Source organism: Zootoca vivipara, chromosome 16 (genome assembly GCF_965207765.1).
Source record: "Zootoca vivipara chromosome 16, rZooViv2.hap1.1, whole genome shotgun sequence".
Classification (NCBI taxonomy): Eukaryota; Metazoa; Chordata; class Lepidosauria; order Squamata; family Lacertidae; genus Zootoca; species Zootoca vivipara.
Genome location: NC_142599.1, coordinates 5,512,664 through 5,534,679, shown reverse-complemented (window position 1 = coordinate 5,534,679; position 22,016 = coordinate 5,512,664). Strand labels below are relative to the sequence as shown.

The following is a 22,016-nucleotide window of genomic DNA, read 5'->3' as shown; positions in this document are numbered from 1 at the left end:
TGACGAAGACCACAGGATGCTGAAACAGAGGAGAGGGGGAGAAAAGTGGGGGGAGTCTCTGAAATTTCCTGGCCCAGCCTCAGAAACCTCAGCTAGCCAGCAGAGCCAGACTGACACTGTGTCCTCGTATTCCCAGCCAACAAGTGTGCAGCATGCCGCTCCGTTAACTGCCACGAAGCATTCCTCGCATATGGTCACACCAGAATGATGGGCATGCCTGCAGCCAAGCATGACGATGCCTCCTGTCTTGGGGTCAATCTTGCAATAGTCGCCGTGAGTCCAGACACTTGTCCAGCAAAACCCACATGGAGGGCAAACAGGTCAATTATCAACAATCCAAGCCCGGATGGCACACAAATCTGTTTTTACATTCACAAGAACAAGAACAGTGGAAATTGATGGAACAGATTTTTTTTAAGAAAATAAAAATACAGTACGATGTTTTGGGTATAGGGTAGGTATAGGGCGGTATATAAATTCAATTTTAAAAAATGTTTACAAGAACATAGAAAACTAGAAGGGTTGTAGGCAGATTCAGGGCTTCAAGTCACACTCGTTTTAAATTATTGTGTTTACTGAATAAACCAGTGGTTCTCAAACCTTTTTTTCTCTGAACCACACTTTCAGAATAAATATTTGCTCGTGCCACACTGAATTTTTTATTGATAACAATACATACATTGGAACACAAAAAGAAGCAACTCCTAGCAGAGCTTGATTTATAACATAGAACACAACTACTTTACAATATGATCATGCGGAACCCAGAAAGTAAAAAACAATGCAGCTACATAAGAACACAAGTCATTCCCAAAATATAATTATAAACGAGCCTCTTACGTATGGACCTTAAGTCTGTATACAAACTCAATGAGAGGCAAGTGCTTGCTTTTGTCAGGTAATCTCCTTAATTTTAGGTCTAATTTAAGACAGACAAACTCATCTCCTCATCAACACAAATAAGCCTTTTTGTCTTTTCTGATCTTTCACATCTGTCAAGAGTTGAAAATCCCTGTTCCTGCCACACCCCTTGAGAATCACTGGAATAACCTTTCAGACCGGAGTAAGGAACCTTTGGCCCTCCATATGGTCACAAAATCATAAGAGTTGGGGGAGATTGCAGGCTTGGGGGAGCCATCTCAAGTGCTCTCCCAGGCCACCCACCATTAAATAGGACCCAGGGGTGTGGTATCGCACCAGGGAGCCTGAAGGGAGCCTCCTGGAACAAACAAGGAGACAGACAAAGAGGTCTGTCAAACCCGGGTCTAGGGAGGCTGCTGCCACTGACTGAACCACCACCCAAACCCCTGTCCAAATTCAACCGTTCTGCAATTCATGCTGCCTTGTTTTGTTTTGCTTGGTTCGGTTCAGTCCTTCTCTTCTATTGTAAAAAATAAATATATATTGGGGTTTGTTTTGGTAGGCGAGCGCAGAGAAGGATGAAGATGGGGGTGCCCACAGAGGAGTCCTGAACCAAGAGGGTTTCCCCCAAGGACATGTATCTTTATTTAGTTTTTTTTTTCCTCGGGGTGGTTGTGGGCAAACCCCTTCTTCTTCTAACTGTATCTCCCCCATTTCTTTCTGATCTCCTTTCACTGTCATATTGGGGTGACCTCCCCCTCCCCTTATTTTTTACCTCTACCACCACCACCATTATTACCCCCAGTGCCTGAACCCCCCCCCCTCGCCTGTTAGAGATTCATTCCCTGTGTTTGTATTCATGGGATTGTTGTCTATCACATGATGGTGTATGTTTTCATGTTTTCCACAGAGTCGGACTTGACAGAAACAGGATGTTTGTGTTACTGTTTCTCCTGAAGTGGGACTACCGTCCTTTGTTTTTACTCTGCCTGATGCTAGAGAGAGAGGGGGAGCCATGTTGCAGTACTCCTTGTGTGTGTTTATGTAAATAAATGTAGATTAGGGTGCTACTGAAGGAATGTTTTTATTTTGTTTCGACTCAGACCAACACGGCTACCTACCTGTAACTAGCCAAATGCTGTGCTATTGAGTTCTGTTACGCAATTGTGCAAACTCTGCGGATCCGTAAGTGTGCTGATGTCAGTTGGCATCAGTCGCTGTGATCTTCAGGCAGAAGAAAGCGTTTGAACGATCGACCAGGAGGGAGAGAACATGCCAGTCAGGCATGTATATCTGCCAGGGTCCTACTTGCGAGTAAGAGATCCTAACATCGCCCACCCCCACCACCACACACGGGAAACAAGAGAAAAGCTGGTTGTATTGCAAAATAAATCAAAAATCTAAGCTAGGGGAAAATACACTCCAACTAGCTGAACAATACCTTCAAATTATTGTCACTAATATTGTTGTTGTTTAGTCGTTTAGTCGTGTCCGACTCTTCGTGACCCCATGGACCATAGCACGCCAGGCACTCCTGTCTTCCACTGACAGACGTGCTCTATATAATATATATAGACGAGAGGGCGCTCCGTTCTCGCAGCAGCCGACAGCAATTCCACCTCGCTCACACTTTCCAGCGACTGGGACTCTGAGGCACGTGGCCTCTGGCGGCGGGCGGGGAGCAAGCTCGCCGTATGCACAGTGGAGCGCCACTCTTCCCTTTCGCGCCTCTGTAGTACGCACCTTCTCCTTCCCGCTCAGCGTGAGCATAAACTGGACCAGTTCCGTTTCAGAGTGGAAGTGATGATAGAGCGGAGGAGGAGGAGGCGACTTCCAATCAGGAGGATTTTTGTTGTCGCCCTAGCGTTGTAAATCCCTAATAGTCCCAGCCGAGGGAAGATCAGTCTCTGAGGAAGGCGACGGGGCGAAACGTAAAGACCGGGACTCTCGTAGAAGAAAAAGGGCGCGAAAGGCTACATCTGCGCCTCACAAAATCAGCTCTATGGCATTAGCCGTGGCGCAGGAGATGACGTATTTCCGCTGCGCCTTGACCGAACCAAGATGGCGGCGGCCTTGAGTAGCCGGTGGCTGCTTCGCTTTCTTCAGTTATCTGTGGGAAGGAACCCTCTTCCCTCACTTCGCTCCGCCGAGCGGCCCCTGCAGTAAATTAGTAAATCTTCGGTAGATAATTTAAGCGAAATTTGATATGGACACCCAGTTAAGTGCATTCCTTCTCCCAAATGCTCTGTGGCTCTTCCCCAAATGCATGCGCTTCATTGGCAAATACGTCTTTATTTAATGAGGTGGCAATCTACTAGACTGAAATTGCGTCTAAGGGGAAGGGAGAGGAAGATAATCATCTTGCACCCTTCTGCCAATCATCTTGATGCAGGAGGCTGAAAGGGAAATGGTTGAGAGAGATGCGGGTGCAGAGATAACTCCCTACAGCAGTGGGGATTGATGGGAGTTGTAGCACAAAACATCTGGAGGGCACCAGCTTGAAAAAAGGTGCCCTACAGTATAGGGGCTGTGTTTGATTCTGGAAGTGGAGAGCAAAAGACAAAAAATACTGCCCAATTTCTGTAGACCAATATAAATAAAACTCAAGGAAAGCATAGATTTTCTGTTGCAAAATAAACAATGTGAATCAAACTGCAGAATACATGAGAGGCAGGGTGCAGTAGGAGACGTAAGTCAACACAAGTTCTGTCTCAACTATGACCATTGCTATTCAGTTCTCTTCTGAGCTTCTCTGAAACCATGAGGTCTAGAAACTTGCTTTGTGATAAAATGGAACTAATAATCCAGGTTGATGAATAGAACATATTTCACCAAACCAAAGATACTCTATTAAACTTGCTAGCTAGGTGGCATGTCCAGGGTAGTCCCAAAAGTTACAATGATGCGATTTGCTGGTGTGGGAAATGTCTTGTACAGTGGTACCTCAGGTTAAGTACTTAATTGGTTCCGGAAGTCCATTCTTAACCTGAAGCGAACTTTCCCATTGAAAGTAATGGAAAGTGGATTGATCCGCTCCAGACGTTGAAAAACACCCCCTAAAACAGCAATTTAACATGAAATTCACTGTCTAACGAGACCATTGATCCATAAAATGAAGAAAATAATAAAGGTATTAGGTCCAGTCGTGACCGACTCTGGGGTTGCGGCGCTCATCTCGCGTTATTGGCCGAGGGAGCTGGCATACAGCTTCCAGGTCATGTGGCCAGCATGACAAAGCCGCTTCTGGCGGACCAGAGCAGCACACGGATACGGCGTTTACCTTCCCGCTGTAGCAGTACCTATTTATCTACTTGCACTTTGACGTGCTTTCGAACTGCTAGGTTGGCAGGAGCTGGGACCGAGCAACAGGAGCTCACCCTGCCGCAGGGATTGGAACTGCCAACCTTCTGATCGGCAAGCCCTGGGCTCTGTGGGTTAATCCACAGCGCCACCCGTGTCCGTTAATTATCAATGTACTGTACTATAAAATAAATAAGACAGTATTTTGGATGAAAAATTAACATTTTTTCCCCTTACATGCACTGATGATAGTCAGTTTGGATGGGGGCCTTTTATCCATTTCTGCAGTCACACAATCAACCAGGAGCAGAAGAGCCTTACAGCTTAATGGCCTGCCCAGTCTCCCCACAGTGGGGAGATGCCTCCAGCAACCCCTGCTTCTAACAGGGGCAGGAAGGCAATAAATCTTCCACCTTAACCTTGCTGGATCGGCCCCATCAGCTGGCAGTCAAGGAAGATTGGGGGGGGGGGATAGAGAGAGGATGCTCTGATCCTGGAGGCTGCCCATCCTGGCATGCTATCAATGTTCTCCTGCTGCAGCCCTGCCTCCCACTCCACTCTCCTCCAGAGCCCAAGCACTGCCCCTTTTTGAGGGGGGCCATCCCACGGAAAACACACACACACAACCACCCTCCTGGAGCAACTAGGAGAGAGGAGACCCATCGGGGGCCGTTTTGCCTCGCACACCCAATGACTCTGCCAGGGAGCAGCGCGGCTGAGAGGTGGCTCCTTGTCGAATGGCTGGACCTTGTGGCGGGTAGTCCTAGAGGCCCCATCTCCCCTGCCTTGACAGACATAGCTCGGTGCGCAACCCCCCACCCATTTCCGAGTTACCTCTAAGCGAGACCCACAGGTGGTTGGGGGCCGCCGGGCCCTCCGCCGTCGCCGCCTCTCCCTGTGCAGCAGGAAGGCATGCAAGTGGGTGGGCAGGTAGGCCAGCCGGCTCCCCTCAGCTCCCCCGCCCTGAGACCGGGCCCCGCCGGCGAAGGTCACTGGGGCTCACCTGCAGCAGCGCCGCCGGGTCTCTCTCCATGGTATCTGCCGGCCAGCTGGCCGGCCTCACAGCAGCGGCAGGAGGAGCGGCAAGCCGAGGGAAGAGCAGTTGCAGGACTGAGGGGGCATCCAGGGGACGAGCGGCCGCCCCGCCTGGCTCCTGGCATTCGTGAATGCTGGGAGTGAAGTCCAGACATCCGCACAGCCTCGGAAAGCCTCTGCGGCTTCAGCCCAGTCGCGGAGGCCTCTGCAGGCCCACCAATGTCAGGGTTGCGCGCCGGGCAACAGCGAGGCCTCCAGAGAGCTCACTTCCGGGTTTACTTACTTCCAGGTTACAGTAAAATGGTACGTAACCCGAAAATATGTAACCCGTAGAGTACATAACCCGAGGTACCACTGCACTAGATGCTGAAGACAAAATTGTTGAGCTATTGTTGAGTAAAGCTTTTGCAGGCTTTGGAGTGTCAATTATCAGGCACAAATAAAGAACAGAGCACACATGCATTTACACCCACATCTGTAGGCTTTCGGGTGTCCGTATTTGCGGGTTTCAAACTTCCCACACAGTGAGACAGGAGCATATATTGGCTGTTGATAGATGGTTAAAGATTTTATTCCCTTGATTCTTACAAAAGTTTAGAGGCTAAACTGAAAATCAAAGACAGACGACATACTGTTCGTACATTTTCTTTAAGCCAATGGTCCCATCAAATATTTTGTCTCTATTTGGGGGGGGAGGGGGTGGGCAGGGTTTAGCCACTAATGCTGATCTTGGATTTTGGAAGCAGAAAGGCTGGGGAACTCTTGTCTATTCAGAACCGTTTTGAGGGAGGGGGAACCTGTGCCGATTCTGCCTTTGGACAGTTCTGCATCTGGACCTCGGAACATTTGCAAATAAATCAATTCTGCCGTGTCGCTGCCCCCCACCCAAAGGCACCAGGTCTTCAGTGTTCCACAGGAAAGTGATGCTCCCTGCATCTTGGATGAGCCGAGTGGTCAAATTTCTGAGGTCAGGCCAAAGTTGCAGGTGTGTGATATAAAGGCATCCCTGCACTGGCATAACCTTTGCTGCCACTGCCTGCCTTTACAACCTCAGCTTCCCACGGCAGGTAGACATCCCTCACCCCTGAAGCTTTTTAAAAAGCACAATCTGTGCTCCCCGCAAAACAATTACTCTGCCATGTTGTAATTTAAAAGGATTTGTGAAGTTGACTTCCATTTCTCATGATGCATTTGGAATTCCACCGTCAGCGGTACTGGCTGGCTCTGAAGGGTATCTGCCCCGTCTGGAGAGTCCTTCTTTTTCCCCTTTCCTGGAAAAAGCAGGGAGAAATATGTACGGTTGCTTCTTTTAAGCCTCCTACCCACTGGGTGGGTGTACTTATAACTGACCCCTTGAAGGATATACACCTTTTCCCTCAACCCGTGTAGCCTTCCAGGGTTTGTTGGTTTGTTTTTAACTGACTATTATACCTCTAAGGGGCTGAGCTGATGGGGGGGGGCAGCAATGGGAAAGGATGTCAGTCAGTGGTAGAGCAAATGTTTTGCAGCCTGCAGGTCTGAGAGCAACCCTGTCCTCAGTCAGTGTCCTGAGCTACTTGGGAAGATGGGTGTGAGTCAACTTCCTATGTAGCCAGGAGGGACTACCCATTCAGTAATTTTTAAATTCATAACTCCAGGAGGTTTTAAGCTGAAGGAAAAAGCAAAGGTGCAGACAGGGCCGTCTCAAGCATGCCATGGTGCAGAGATCGCTTCGGCGGCCCCGCCCCGCTACGTTTCTAGCCGCGGCTGGTGGGCCGGCGCCCCGCGCCACCCAGACTGCCCGTAGAGCCGGCCCTGGGTGCAGGTTATCAGATTGTTTGGAATTGACATTGGGAGTCATTAAAGATCCCAGAGACAGACTGCTTGTAGCTTTATCCCCTGAGCTAAACCGCGCCCAATCGTTAAGGTTTTGATTAATTTAATTAATTAATTGAAGGTTATAACTTTCAATGCCACTTCATATGTTTACAGTAACATGGTCATTGCCCTGCTTCCTGTTGGAACCAGCCTTCTGCCACTGGGTGTTCTCTCCAGCTCTTTTGCAGCACAACTCCCATCTGCTCCAGCCGGCACAGAGGTGCTGGGGGCAAAACAGGTAGTGCAAAACAGGTAGGCGGCACCAGGCTGGGGAAGGCTGGTTGACCACAAAATCATATTGCTCAAGTGCCCCTGGTGGAGCAGAAGGTGGTGCGCCTGCAACAATTTCTTCACCTTCCAGGTTTATTTTTTGATGCCAAAACATTTCATTGCTGTTTGGGGTGCATGTAGGCAGAATCCCGCGTGCATGAATTGATACCACACTTCCCTGCCACATGACTTTATGAAAGCAACATTTTCAACTTCAACAGTCCTAATTCTTCCCCCCACCCTCACCCAAACATCTACAAACAAATTGTCTGCCTTTCACAAACCATTTAAGGAAATGCCTCTATATCAAAACATATTTCCCCTTCATTTCTCCCACCCAGGCACCCTGACACATGGATAAGTCAGAGTGTTTATCACAAAGTCATCTCTGCCCTGGCTTAACAACTCTCCACATGATGCTGAAAGGAATTACCTGCCTCCCAGGTAAACATCATAATCAGTTTCATGGAAAACCGGAAGCGGCAAGCACCAAATTATATATTATGTTTAGTTATATGGGCTAGTAACTAAATATTTGACACCAGTTGGAAGACAACGGCAGCCGTTTCCTGTAGTTGGAACAAGCTCAGCTCCTTACAAGTGTTTAAATGAAGGCCTAAAATGTGCACTTACAGCACAATCCAACACAGAACAAAGTCCCATTGAGTTCCTGGACCTCAAGCCCAAGGAAAGTGCAGACGCCTTTAGTGTGTGATGTAACAGAAAGCAGAGTCTGTCCTACCGTAAGGTGGCTGCAACTGATTCTGGGTGCAATTAAAATGGAAAATGGGTCTGACCATGTCTAACCAACAGGGGCACAATCTACTCATAGATTTTCTCGCACCCAGCTTCCTTGTAATGGCCTGAGATCTCCAGGAAAGGTCAAATCAGTTCCTCAACGTAACAGTGTGTAAGATAGTCATACCAGTCCACTCTGACAAGGAGGAAGGGCCACAGCTCAGTGGCAGAGCACCTGCCTTGCGAGCCAAAGGTCACAGGTTCAGTCCCCACTGGCCTCTCCAGGGAGGGCTGGAAAAGACTCCTTGTCTGAAATCCTGGAGAGCTGCTGCCAGTCAGTGTAGACAATACTGAGGTAGATGGGGAAATGGTTCTGACTTGGCAGCTTCCTTTGTTCCGAAGTAGTCTTAACAGAATGACATAGAATCATGACCTCTTGGTGATTTTTCCATTACCCTTTTAAAAAGAACTAGTAGTTCCTGGTCCTCATAAGAGAAGCAAAATGCTCGCAAAAATGCAGGTACAGGGAGAAATGCCAGAGAATTCCATTGGGAATGGAAATGGGAGCATAAATTTCCTTGCCTAACCCCATCTTGGCTGCCTCAGTCGGTGCGCTGTTACAAGTGCCATAGGATACTCATTCAATAAAAAAAAGAGTATTTTGGTGTGGCAACAGCTACACTTTGGAACTCCCTGCTTATTGGCGTCAGGACCTTTTGGTGTTGTTTAAAATATTTTTGCTTAGGCATGCCTATCCAAATATACATCTCTTTTAGCTTATTATTGCTTTTAATCATCTTTTGAATGTTTTTGTGAGGGACAGGGGATATCGCGAAGTCCCTCCCCTCCTGAGTTCCAGCCCATCCCCGAGCGCAGGGGAAAGCAGGGAGAGCTCCGTCTCAAGTGGGGAAGCAGGAAGTGGGGTCCGAGGCTCAGGCAGGGTAGCGGAGCCATCGTCCCAGGTGGGACAGGAAGAGGGAAGCAAGGGGGGCAGACCTATTCCCCCAACTCCGGAACTGCGCCGAAAACGTAGGGGGAAGAGGCTGGGTCTCCCCAAGTTATTATGTTGGAGAAAAACGCGCCAAACGCCACTCGGAGGTTCTGATTCTAGCGGATAAGATGTGTCTCTGTAAATAGCACTGCCTTCAGCACTGTAAATACGCAGCACCAATAAAAAGATAAAATGCAGAGTCGTTACTCTGAAGTAGCCCACTCCGGCCACTGTGACAGCAACCTCCGAGTCTTTTTTTTTTGGGCTACTTTGGAGTTGCCGGGATGAGCGCGCCAGAAGCGGAGAAATGGCGGCAGATCGCGGAGAAAGCCCAGCAGGACCTGCAGCAACTGGCCATGCAGGCACAGGGGGAATTAAAGGCGGCTAAGCAAGAAACGGAGCAGGTCAAGGAGGACTGCAAAAACCTTGCTGAACAGGTGAGACCGCTACAGGAAAAAGAGCAGCAGTTAAGGGTGGTAGCGGCAGACCTCCAGAACAAGTTGGATGCAGAGAAAAACAAGGGGAGAGGGGCCCCCCAACTCCAAGTGCTGCCAGGAAGGAGAGCAGGGACCCTAGTCAGCAAGTTCAATGGAGATCCAAGGGAGTATCATGGCTTTGAGACTGAGATCTTGTATGCCCTTGAGCTGCACAATGATGAGTTCCCTGATGATGCACACAGAGTAGCGTTTGTAGTGGAACACCTTACCGGGGCAGCAAGGGAATGGCTCAGACCGTTAATAGCGACAAAAAATCCTTGCATGAAGAATGTCAAACTATTTTTAGAAGGCTTAAGAGTAATGTATGCGTCTGATAGCCATATGGACCAGACCAAAGAGGAACTGCATAATTTACGCCAGGGAAAAATGACAGTTCGCGAATATTGGGCGAAATTCACCATGCTGGTGCACAGACTGGGGTGGGAACTGCACTCGCCTCCGATGCAAACGGCGTTCTATTTGGGGTTGCATGAGGATGTCAAGGATGAGCTCTCGAGAGGTCCAAAGCCCAATAGCATGGATGAGCTCAGCAAAGCGGCTCTGGCGGTGGGGGTGAGACAGGAATCCCGGTGGAACGACAAGCAAGCAACGCGCGCAAAGCAGGCTTGGTTCCCACGGTCTCTGGAGAAGCCACTCCCCCAACAGCCCTCCCAAGCCACGCCTGGGGCCAGCCAAGACCAGGAACATATGCAAATTGATAGCGCACGTGCGCGCGGGCTTTTCAAACCCCGGCGGCACCAAGACGCAAGGAGGGGAGGGGCGGAAACTGCTTCCTCTGCAACTCCCCCCAGCATCTCGTCAGAGACTGCCCACATCGCCGGGAGTGGCAAGGAAAGGCGGGAACGGTTGTGCCCTCCCCCACTGACACAGCACCACAGCAGGGAAACGAGACAGCCTGGCTGCAGGAGACAAGGGGCAGCAGCCAGGCACAAACGGCAGCCAACAGCCCCAACCCACCCACCCGCGCAGCGAGGAGAAGCACCAGCCCACCCACCCCCAGAGCAGGGGTGGTTCTAGAAGTGACTCTAACGCTCCCAAATGGGTACCCCCTGACGGTCTTAGCATTAATTGACTCGGGGGCGTCCGCAAATTTCTTTTCGAGAAACTTTGCAGAAGAGCACCAGATCCAACTTCTGCAGCTGGATTTTCCCCTGCACGTCGCCACCATTGATGGCAGGGAGTTACTTGGAGGGGCCATCACCCATCAGACCCCCCCCCATGAGAATGAGGGTGGGATGACACTCAGAGACACTAGCATTCAACGTCACCACCATCTCGGACCCCCCCATAGTCTTGGGCATGAGCTGGCTGGCGCGCCATGACCCCTCCATCAGTTGGCACCAGAGATGCATCACGTTTGGATCAGACTTTTGTCTGGAACATTGCATGCAGCACCAACCAGGGGAGGGGCCTCCAATAGCCACGGTGGCCACCATGCACGTCAAGGGGGGTGAGGCAATACCCAAGCCGTACTGGGACCTGCAGGAAGTCTTCAGCGAAGCGGAATCCGACCACCTGCCTCCCCACAGGTCCTTTGACTGTCAGATCAACCTGGTGCCAGGGGCCACGCTACCCCCTGCCAAACTGTACTCCATGTCAGACCAGGAACTGGAGGATCTGCGTGCGTTCATCGACAAGAACCTCAAGCAGGGGTTCATCAGAGAAAGCAAGGCAGCGGGGGGCAGCCCGGTCTTCTGGGTGGACAAGAAAGACACACAACAGCGCCGTCTGGTGGTGGATTTCAGACGGCTCAACAGCGTGACGGAACCGGTGGCTTTCCCTATGCCCAGAGTGGACGATCTGCTGACAGCGGCACGCAGGGGCAAGGTCTTCACCAAGCTCGACCTGCGGGGGGCCTACAACTTGATCAGGATCCGGGAAGGCGATGAGTGGAAGACCATGATGTTCACGCCACTGGGCTCTTTTGAATATCTGGTGATGCCCTTCGGTTTGCAAGGGGGCTCTGCTTGCTTCCAGGCCTTCATGCACCACGTCCTGGGGTCCCTCCTCTTCAAGAACTGCTTGGTCTTCCTGGATGACATCCTTATTTACTCCAATGACCCAGTGCAGCATGTGAAGGATGTCAGGGAGGTGTTGCAGCGCCTGAAGGAGAACCATCTGTATGTGAAGCTGGAGAAGTGCAAGTTTCACACCAAAGAGGTGGACTTCCTGGGCTACAAGCTGTCAGACAAGGGGCTAGCGATGGACAAGGACAAGGTGCAGGCCATCCTGGACTGGCACAGCCCCAGGACGCGCAAAGATGCCCAACGCCTACTAGGCTTCGCCAACTTCTACAGGAAGTTCATCAAGTACTTCTCGCGGGTTACGGCTCCCATCACTGACTGCCTGAGAGGCAAGCAGAAGTTCACGTGGACACCGGAGGCGCAAGCAGCGTTCGAAGGCCTCAAGAGGGTGTTCGCCTCAGACCAGAACCTGTTCCACGTGGTGCAGGATGCGCCCCTACGCGTGGAAACCGATGCTTCAGACAGAGCTGTGGGAGCGATCCTGTTGCAACTGGATGCCAACAGAGAGTGGAGACCCTGTGCCTTTTTCTCCAGGAAGCTGACCCAACCAGAGCGCAACTACACGGTGTTTGATAAGGAGCTTCTCGCGATCCATTCTGTGTTTAAACACTGGAGACACTTCCTGGTGGGCGCCAAGCACCCCATTCAGGTGTGCACGGACCACAAGAACCTGGAGTTCTGGAGAACAGCCAGGGTGCTCAACCAGCGACAGATACGGTGGGCAGAGTTCTTCTCGCACTTCAACTTCTCCATCCACTACATACCGGGGGAGCAGAATGTCAGGGCGGATGCCCTCTCCCGCAAGCCAGAGTACATGGAGGAGGAGTTGCCACCAGCACCCCGTCGACATGGTCCTGCGGAGCAGCAGTGGTGAGCGAGGCAGAACTCACAGCACTGACGGCAGCAGATGAGTTTGCCACCCGCATCTTCAGAGACCTACGAGGGGGGAGGGAGCAAGCAAAAGACTTTGCAGAACGCGGGGGGCTGCTTTTTTACAGGGGAGCCCTGTACCTGCCCACCAACCAGCTCAGAGGTAAGGTCCTCAAGCAGATGCACGACAACCCAACGGCGGGTCATTTTGGAAGGGACAAAACCACTCACCTAGTCATGAGACACTTCTGGTGGCCAGGGGTGCGGGAAGATGTTCGGGACTATGTAAGGGGCTGTGACACCTGCCAGCGAGCAAAGGTTGTCAGAGCAGCACCAGCAGGGTTGCTGGAGCCATTAGCCACACCGCACAGGCCGTGGGAAGTAGTGTCCATGGACTTCATCACAGACCTGCCGTCGTCCAGGGGCAAGACCGCAGTGTTGGTGGTGGTGGACCTCATGTCCAAAATGGGCCATTTCATACCGTGTGCCAGGGCGGTCTCTGCAGAAGAGACAGCCAAACTGTTTGTTGACCACGTATTCAGACTGCATGGATTACCTTTAAGAGTTATTTCGGATCGAGGCCGCCAATTTGTTTCCAGGTTCTGGAGGCGGCTCATGAACCTCCTGCAGGTGGAGGTCAGCTTGTCGACGGCCCGGCACCCGCAGACCAATGGACAGGCAGAGAGGGTCAACGCCATTCTGCAGCAGTACCTGAGATGCTACGTCAGCCAGAGGCAAACGGACTGGGTGGATCGCCTGCCACTGGCAGAATTTGCCTACAACAATGCGGTGCACGTCTCCACAGGGGTGTCGCCCTTTAAGGCCAACTACGGGCGCGACCTCAGATCTTTCCCGGAGAGGGAGGGGGAGGAGGAGGAGGGCCCACAGGCAGAGGATTGGGCAGAGGAACTGGAGACGGTGCACCAGCAGCTCAGGGAACACTTGGAGAGGGCCAAGGAAGCGTACAAGAAGGGGGCAGATCGCCACAGGCGACACGGGGAGGTCATCAGGGTGGGGGACAAGGTTTGGTTGTCCTCGGAGGGCCTTCCCACAAGAGGGCGGTGCAAGAAGTTGGCACCCAGAAGGTTGGGCCCCTTCACGGTCACGCAACAGGTCAACCCGGTTGCCTTCAGGCTGGCACTGCCAGAGGACATGAGGGTGCATCCAGTTTTTCATAGATCGCTGCTGTCGCCATACAGGGAAAGCAGCAGGCTCCGAGGCAGCGAACAGACCCCCGAGGGAGGGGGGGAGAGGGGAGGCAGGGAGCAACTCAATGAAGCCACGGCCATCCTTGATTCACGGAGAGGGGTGGGGGGCCTGGAGTACCTCATGGCATGGGAGGATGAGCCGCCTTCCCAAAATGAATGGGTCCCAGCCACTCAGATACAGGAGGAATTCTTGGTGGAAGAATTCCACGCACTCTTCCCACACAGACCCAAGCCCTGGCACATGGAAAGAGAGGGGGAGGGGGAGGGGAGGAGGTCGCAGAGAGCAGTTCACCGTGGGGATGGGAAGCGGAGTTTGAGAACCCGGAGGAAGAGGTATGGGTGTCTCCGAGGTCCACCCTGTCAGAGGAAGAGGCAGACTGGCAGCGTATTTTTACCCCCACCAGCTCGGACGCCACGAACTTCTTGGGCTTTCAGTCTTCTCAGGCGGAAGGAGGGAGCTCGAGGGATTGGGGAGAGGTGTTCACACCAACAGGCTCGGACAGCACAGAGTTTTTAGGCTTTCAGTCGTCACCGACGCCCTTGGAGCCCGAGGAGAAGGGGGGCCTGGGAGGGGGGTGGATGTGAGGGACAGGGGATATCGCGAAGTCCCTCCCCTCCTGAGTTCCAGCCCATCCCCGAGCGCAGGGGAAAGCAGGGAGAGCTCCATCTCAAGTGGGGAAGCAGGAAGTGGGGTCCGAGGCTCAGGCAGGGTAGCGGAGCCATCGTCCCAGGTGGGACAGGAAGAGGGAAGCAAGGGGGGCAGACCTATTCCCCCAACTCCGGAACTGCGCCGAAAACGTAGGGGGAAGAGGCTGGGTCTCCCCAAGTTATGTTGGAGAAAAACGCGCCAAACGCCACTCGGAGGTTCTGATTCTAGCGGATAAGATGTGTCTCTGTAAATAGCACTGCCTTCAGCACTGTAAATACGCAGCACCAATAAAAAGATAAAATGCAGAGCGGTGTAGAGTCGTTACTCTGAAGTAGCCCACTCCGGCCACTGTGACAGTTTTAAATACCGTTCTTTTATTGATGATTTTAATGTTTTGCTGTTATGTTTGATATGTGTTTAGAAATTTTGTAAGCTTTACAGAAATTTTGTTAAACAAAATTAACTTCCAATGTTTGCTTCTTCGTCCCATGTCTGGAACACAAATCAGTTATGCCAATAGTCACTATTCTTGTGGCTTCCAGTCCACAAGGAGCACATTGCTGATTACGTTGCTTCCTGCTTCCCATCCATACTGTGTTTCCTTTGCACTGGAATTAATAGGGTGGAATAGCGTAATGACAATGCAATAATGTAATTTACATAATTAATAATGTGAGCTATACAATTTCCCCACAGCAGATGGAGAGAGAAGTAGAATAGTTTTGGGCAGAAAACAAACGGTTGTGGACTGGAACCAGTGCTGTTTGGGGCAGAATTGAAAACTATGTTTTCTTACATCCCTAGGGTACGTACCCATTATACCTTTAAAGAATATTCAAAGCACATTCTTTCCCTGAAAGAATTATGGGCAATGAAGTTTACCCCAAGCAGAGCTACAATTCCCAGTGACCCTTAACAAACTACCGTTCCCAGAAGGAAGGAAATGTCTTTCAAATGTACTTTAAATATATAGTGGGTACACAGCCCTAGTTACAGGCAGTTAGGTATGCAAAACACCACTGTTTTGCATAATTGTCATCTTAGTGAAGATTTTAACTTTGCAGTTTGCCTGGGCTTCATGCAGATTTCTAGCACTCAAAGTCACCCAAAATAACCATAATATGAAGGGGCTCTCCTGGAATTACCTTTGACAGGTGGGGTGGCCTTCTTTGTCGCTGCGCTCTCGGCAGCCACAGCTTTGCCCTTTTTGTCCTTTTTTGCACCCTTTTTACTATCCTACGGAAAAGAAGTTTGTGCTTTTTAGGGAGGCTAGAAACACACATGTACTAAAAAAAAAAAAAAAAGGCAGTGCAGAAATGTCATACCGATTAAATACTTTGGATCCACACCCTTTAAACCACACTTCTGTACTTTCAGTCTGATCAGCCAAGTTATTTTAAAATGTGGGTATTTTTTCCCATCCAAGGTTATGACAGACCAAGAGTTCTTCCAGGAACAGTCTGTACTGCCAGATGGAGGCTTGACCTACACGTTTTTGAGACTCCGTGGCACAACCTGAGGTCATTATCATTATTACGGTACATTTATTAATCATCTTCTAAACCATGGGTAGGCAAACTAAGGGCCGGATCCGGCCCAATTGCCTTCTAAATCCAACCCGCGGACGGTCCGGGAATCAACGTGTTTTTACATGAGTAGAATGTGTCCTTTTATTTAAAATGCATCTCTGGGTTATTTGGAACGCCTGCCTGGTGTTTTTACATTAGTAGAATGTGTGCTTTTATTTAAAATGCATCTCTGAGTTATTTGTGGGGCATAGGAATTCGTTCATTTCCTCCCCCCAAAAAAAAAGTCTCCCCCCCCCACGGTCTGAGGGACAGTGGACTGGCCCCCTGCTGAAAAAGTTTGCTGACCCCTCTTCTAAACCACCATTCTCAAGGCAATGTGCACATAACATTGGCCACAAGAAGCCCAGCTGATGGGCAGCCCCATATTTGTGGGCCATGCGGCTGCTTGGTAGGCGGGGTGACATCTCATAGCCCTTGCTCCATGCAGTAGACCTCATGCCCCCAGGGTGCTACAAAGGGGCCACGCGAAAGGCCTCATGACTCCTGAGCTCTCAATCACTACAACCCTCTTGGACTGCTTTTATCCTGGCTTAGTTGTGGGGAGATTAGATGTTGTTGGCTGCTGAATGAGCATTTTTTCTGGTTTGTTTGCAGGGAGGCTAGAGGATGTTGCATCAGGAAAATGTTACCCCCCCATACTTTCAAGTTTCGCTTTTCACGTTGCTTTCCTTGTTGCAGATAGCCTTCCTGGGCGAGGTGGCTGAGTGGGAGCTCCCTCCAGGCACATCTGGAGCATGTGGACTATTTGGATCCCTTCCGACTGGAATCCAGGCCCCACCATGCGACTGAAACCACCTTGGCCATGTTGGTTGATGACAGGGAAAGCTTTTTCAGGATTTATGTTGGGGTGGGGGCCAACCTAACCTCCCATTCTGACTCTCTAAGCACAGGCCTAACAGCCGTTTCTGTCCTGTTTCAGGCAACGTTGGTGAAATAAATAGGAGTACCAAGGCCCATTTCTGCCCACGGGGGGGCTTTATCAGGAAAGCAACCTTTTCTGACCTGATGGCTGCACTTAACACAGATTCAGTTGCCAAATACCTTTTCTTTCGGAGATGGGGGCTTGACAGCTGACTCCGTTATCAGGATGCCAAAGTCGCACACAGTCTCCACGAGAGGCTCTCCCGCCAGAAGGCTTTCCAGATTGACATGGCCTGAGCCCAGGATCTTCACGATGGGAGGGTCACTTCGTAGCTCGGGAGAAGGGGATTTCTTTTTCTTCCCACCCTATGGGGATGTGGCAGCACATCAGATCAATTCATTCTGGGTTATTAATGTTTTTATTCAAAGATTTTCAGAATATACAGCTAACAGCCGCAGTAACCAAACACTAACAACAAACACAACCGCAATGCAGCTGCTGCAATAATGTATATTGTAAACTCAAGTAGGTCAATTTAAAGAGTCTACAAAAATTGCCATGGGTCAGAGGAGGAGTTACAGTTAGCTAACTTTTTATTTACAGTGTTACCTCTACTTACGAATGGAGCTCCGTCTGCCATCTTGGATGTGGTTTACATAGGATTTTTTCTACATACGAATTTTTAGATAGGGTTTCTTTGATTTTCGATTTTTTTCTCCCAATGCATTCCTATGGGATTCGACTTACACATTTTTTCGACTTACGAATGTGCGTTCAGAATGCATTAAATTCGTAAGTAGAGGTACCACTGAATTTAAATATTTATGAATTAATTCCTTGTTTATTTGCGATTCACTGATACTGAATCCTAATTCCAGACCCTCCAGATGTCCCTATTTTCCAGGGACAGTCCCGGATTTACAAAAGCCGTCCTGGTTTCTGATTTGATCCCAGATCAAATATTGTCTTTCCCTTAGGACATCCTTATTTTCATCAAAGAAATGTTGGAGGGTATGGAATTATGCAACCCCAGAACCAAGGAGATAAGTATACAACCTTTAGAAGACATCTTATGTATAGGGAAGTTTCTTTAATGTTTAATGTTTTATTATGTTATTATTTATGTTGGAAGTGGAGTGGCTGGAGCAACCCAGTCAGATGAGTGGGATATTATTATTATTATTATTATTATTATTATTATTATTATTGAATAGGATGTCCCTATTTTTGTTGGAGAAATGTTAGAGGGTATGCAATTCCAAGACCACCATCTTGGAAATTTTATTATGTTTTTAAACACTGTTATCCTGGCAGTTCTATTGCAAATGCAACATAATCTGCTAAATACATTTTTTTAAAAAACAAAAAAATATGGTAACTTATTATTGCTTTTGTTGTCGTCAATTGAGAACAGCAGAAAATCCAAAACCAGCCCTGGCTCCACTGTTGGGCAAGTGAGGCAGGGACCAAAGGCAGCTAATTATGGCTGTCACAAAAGGCAGAAGTTTTTTTATTACTGTTATTTTTGTTTTACCTGCCAAAGAAGGAAAGAGACACTTCTGGGGTTTTCTGCCTTGGATACCAAAATAACTTGGCAAGTTTAGGGTTCTCTCTGGAGTGGGGGGAAAGACACCATCTGCTGCCTCACCTAAAGGATCCAAATGCTTTAGGCTCGCCCTACAAACAAATGCAAAACAGATTTCGCCAATCTAAAGCCTTCCAGATATTTTGGACTACAGCAGCAAAAGCAGAGTCATGGGCGTACCCAGGATCAAAGCTGGGGGGGGGGGCACACCAGCCACACACCCCAGCCACCCGATTGGCTACCTGGCAATGACATGGCCAGGATCCCCCCAGGAGGCATGGTCAACGTGCACCCCCCCAAGAGAAAAGGGCCGTTTGCAAGGCAGCACACGGAGCCAGAGCTGCCTCCGTTGAAAAAAACCTGGACCTGGACCTGGGCTAACTTCAGCCCACACTCTTTCAAGTCACAGCGAGCACAGCACAGAAAGTGCTGCCCCACAATGCTCCACGGCACAAATGAGGTGTTAAGGCTGTTTGTTGTTAAGGAGCAACAAACCTTGTTTGGACATAACGGGAAGGGAAGGCTTCCCGGGTTGCTTAACCCAGTGGTTCTCAAACTTTTTTTTATCTGGGCCATACTGTTAGATTAAAAGTTTGCTCACACTACACCTTTTTTTTAAAATTGATAAGAAATGCAACGGAAAATTAAAAAGAAACAACTCCTAGCAGTGCTTGATGTATAACACAGAACACAGCTACTTTGCAATATGATCATGGAATATGCAGAAAGTATTAAACAATGCAGCTACATACTCAACAAATTAAACAAAAATATTTTGATACTGCACTGCACCATGAAATGTTAAAATGTTTCCTAGGCAGCTAGACTGGTGACTGGGGGCGGCCGCTGAGACCGTATAACACCGGTCCTAAAAGACCTACATTGGCTCCCAGTACGTTTCCGAGCACAATTCAAAGTGTTGGTGTTGACCTTTAAAGCCCTAAATGGCCTCGGTCCAGTATACCTGAAGGAGCATCTCCACCCCCATCGTTCTGTCCAAACACTGAGGTCCAGTACCGAGGGCTTTCTGGCAGTTCCCTCACTGCGAGAAGCAAAGCTACAGGGAAGCAGGCAGAGGGCCTTCTCGGTAGTGGAACCCACCCTGTGGAATTCCTTCCTATCAGATGTCAAAGAGATAAATAACTACCTGAAGGCAGCCCTGTTCCGGGAAGTTTTTAATGTGTGACATTTTAATATATTTTAAATTTTTGTTGGAAGCCGCACAGAGTGGCTGGGAAGGCCCAGCCAGATGGGTGGGGTACAAATATATTATTATTATTATTATTATTATTATTATTATTATTATTATTATCCTTGAGTCTTTCCACCACCCTTGCCATCCTCTCTGGCCACACCTTTTGAGAATAACCCCCCCCTAATTTTGCGTTTACATACATAAAATGCTTTATGCATGTTTTGCAAACTGACATTTCTGTTTCAGGCATTAACTGCTCCGCTGTCTGGCTTCATACACTTTTGACTGGAGCAACAGTCGGGCGCAACTCTCACCTCTCATTACCTTTCCAGCATCCTTTGCTTTTCCCTTCTCATCTTTGCCTTTGTCCTTTTTCCCTTTCTCTGCCTTCTTCTCCTTCTCCTTCTCCTTCTCCTTCCCTTTCCCCTTCCCCTTCCCCTTATCTTTTCCTTTTTTGGTTGGGCTTTCATTTGGGGTGAGAACAACGGGCCACGAGACAACCTGGTGAAGCAAGAGAGTTTATTAGGGCTACGAAAGGCCAGATTATGAGTGAACTTTCAAAATGCAAAAGCAAAGGGGCGTTTTCATGTCATTGTAACATTTAATGTACAGGGACCCAGGTGGCGCTGTGGTTAAACCACTGAGCCTAGGCCCATAGCTGCCAAGTTATCCCTTTTTTTAAGGGAAATTCCATTATGCTGAATAGGCTTCCTCGCGAGAAAAGGGAAAACTTGGCAGCTATGCCTAGGGCTTGCTGATCAGAAGGTTGGCGGTTCGAATCCCTGTGACGGGGTGAGCTCCCGATGCTTGGTCCCAGCTCCTGCCAACCTAGCAGTTCGAAAGCACATCAAAAATGCAAGTAGATAAATAGGAACCGCTACAGCGGGAAGGTAAACAGTGTTTCCGTGTGCTGCTCTGGTTCGCCAGAAGCGGCTTTGTCATGCTGGCCACATGACCTGGAAGCTATACGCCAGCTCCCTCGGCCAATAATGCGAGATGAGCGCGCAACCCCAGAGTCGGTCACGACTGGACCTAATGGTCAGGGGTCCCTTTACCTTTACCTTTAACATTTAATGTAACATTGTAACATTCATGTCATCTGCTAACATTTAAAAAGCCAACATCCAGAATAGATATGTTAACATGGATTTTTAGTACAGTATATTCTTATCTTGGCTGTGAATCCTAGAAGACTTGCTACCTACCCTGAAAGCTTTTTTCCACCTGGCCTGTGAGGGCAGGGTCCAGACTGACTCCAGCTACAAAAGCTGAGGCTGCTGCAGAGGCCAGAATCACTTCCCATGGGGCATCGTGAAGCGATTAACAACATAATTACATACAGTGGTGCCTCGCTAGACGAATTTAATTCGTTCCACGGGGCTTTTCTTATAACGAAAAATTCGTCTAGCGAATCCCATAGGAATGCATTGAAAAAATTTTGATTTTTTTTTTTGCCCATAGGAACGCATTAATTGAATTTCAATGCATTCCTATGGGAAACCGCAATTCGCTAGATGAATTTTTCATAAAATGAATTTGTCTAGCGAGGCAACCTCCGCTCGAAAAATCCTTTCGTTAAGCGGAAATTTCGTTAAGCAGGGCATTTGTTAAGCGAGGCACCACTGTATGTAAAAACAATTGCATATACAAAAACCATTTAAAAATGTAAATATAAAAGACCGTTTGAATATGTTACATATTTGCATCTATAGCTGTACAGAATCTGCCTTGGAATACGTAACCTTTTCCTCCACAACTGTCACCCTGGTTCCGGCAAGAAGATAGGCCTTCAGAGCAACCATATCTGTGGTGACATGCTCCTTCGTGTGGTCACAGTCTATGACCTCAGCCCAGGGCTTTCGAGGGGTGGAATAAACATTTCCTAAGGGGGAGAAATGAAAGGCTTTTGAGGGAAGCACATCTTCAGAACAGGACACCTCAAAGGTCGGGCCACATTCCCTCATGTGCCACCTTTGAGGGGCCAGGGGGAGGGGCGAGCAGATGCCAGGGGCAAAATGGAGGCAGAGCAATGGATTCTACCCTTCCTGTTGTATGGAAGCATACAGTCTAGCAATGCAAATTTCTGGTTTTTGCAGAAACCCGCCTGATGTAGCCCTCTAGCCCTTCATCCAGGCAAGCAAAAGGCATTATCACATTTCCAAGGACACTAGCCAGGCAAAAGCATCTGAGAAGAATACAGAGAATCTCTCTGGTTTGCAATGCCCTGGGCTTCGGGCCCCAGAGGCCCACCCCCTACCCTGCCCCATTGCTTATAACATGACTGGGGTTTTGCACCAAACCAGACGGGTAGATTTAAAAGCAACCCCTTCTTGCCTCAACATCTGATGTGCAATTCAGCATGTTAAACACAGACACCAAAACTCTTGTGCTAGTTCAGGATAAGAATGTCCTTTGTTAATAATCAACCAGCCTGCTCTGCTAACAGGTCCCTCAATGGCTGGAGAGATAAAGCAGTAGCAACACC

The 22,016-nt window shown here is 49.2% G+C and overlaps 1 protein-coding gene and 1 long non-coding RNA gene across 4 annotated transcripts in view; one reads left to right on the top strand and one right to left on the bottom strand.

The window, feature by feature from the left end:
* The first annotated feature begins 2,956 nt into the window (after positions 1–2,956).
* Positions 2,957–16,671, top strand: LOC148683077 (uncharacterized). The gene is made up of 4 exons (XR_015947390.1): positions 2,957–3,078; positions 7,665–7,767; positions 15,727–15,820; positions 16,568–16,671. It is a non-coding gene; the product is annotated as an uncharacterized LOC148683077 (long non-coding RNA).
* LRRC43 (leucine rich repeat containing 43) overlaps positions 5,739–22,016 on the bottom strand; it is a 26,309-nt gene continuing 10,031 nt past the window's right edge. Inside the window, exons 8-12 of one of the 3 annotated variants that reach the window (XR_015947389.1) lie at positions 21,274–21,413; positions 19,846–20,032; positions 16,931–17,116; positions 15,446–15,536; positions 5,739–6,467 (exon numbers count right to left, since the gene is read on the bottom strand). Coding sequence is in view for 2 of the 3 variants with exons in the window: in XM_060269475.2 (XP_060125458.1) it covers positions 6,325–6,467; positions 15,446–15,536; positions 16,931–17,116; positions 19,856–20,032; positions 21,274–21,413 (737 nt within the window). In the remaining variant the exon portion in view is untranslated. The remainder of the gene's footprint in view (positions 6,468–15,445; positions 15,537–16,930; positions 17,117–19,845; positions 20,033–21,273; positions 21,414–22,016) is intronic. The other 2 variants (XM_060269475.2, XM_088659312.1) reach the window with 2 other exon arrangements.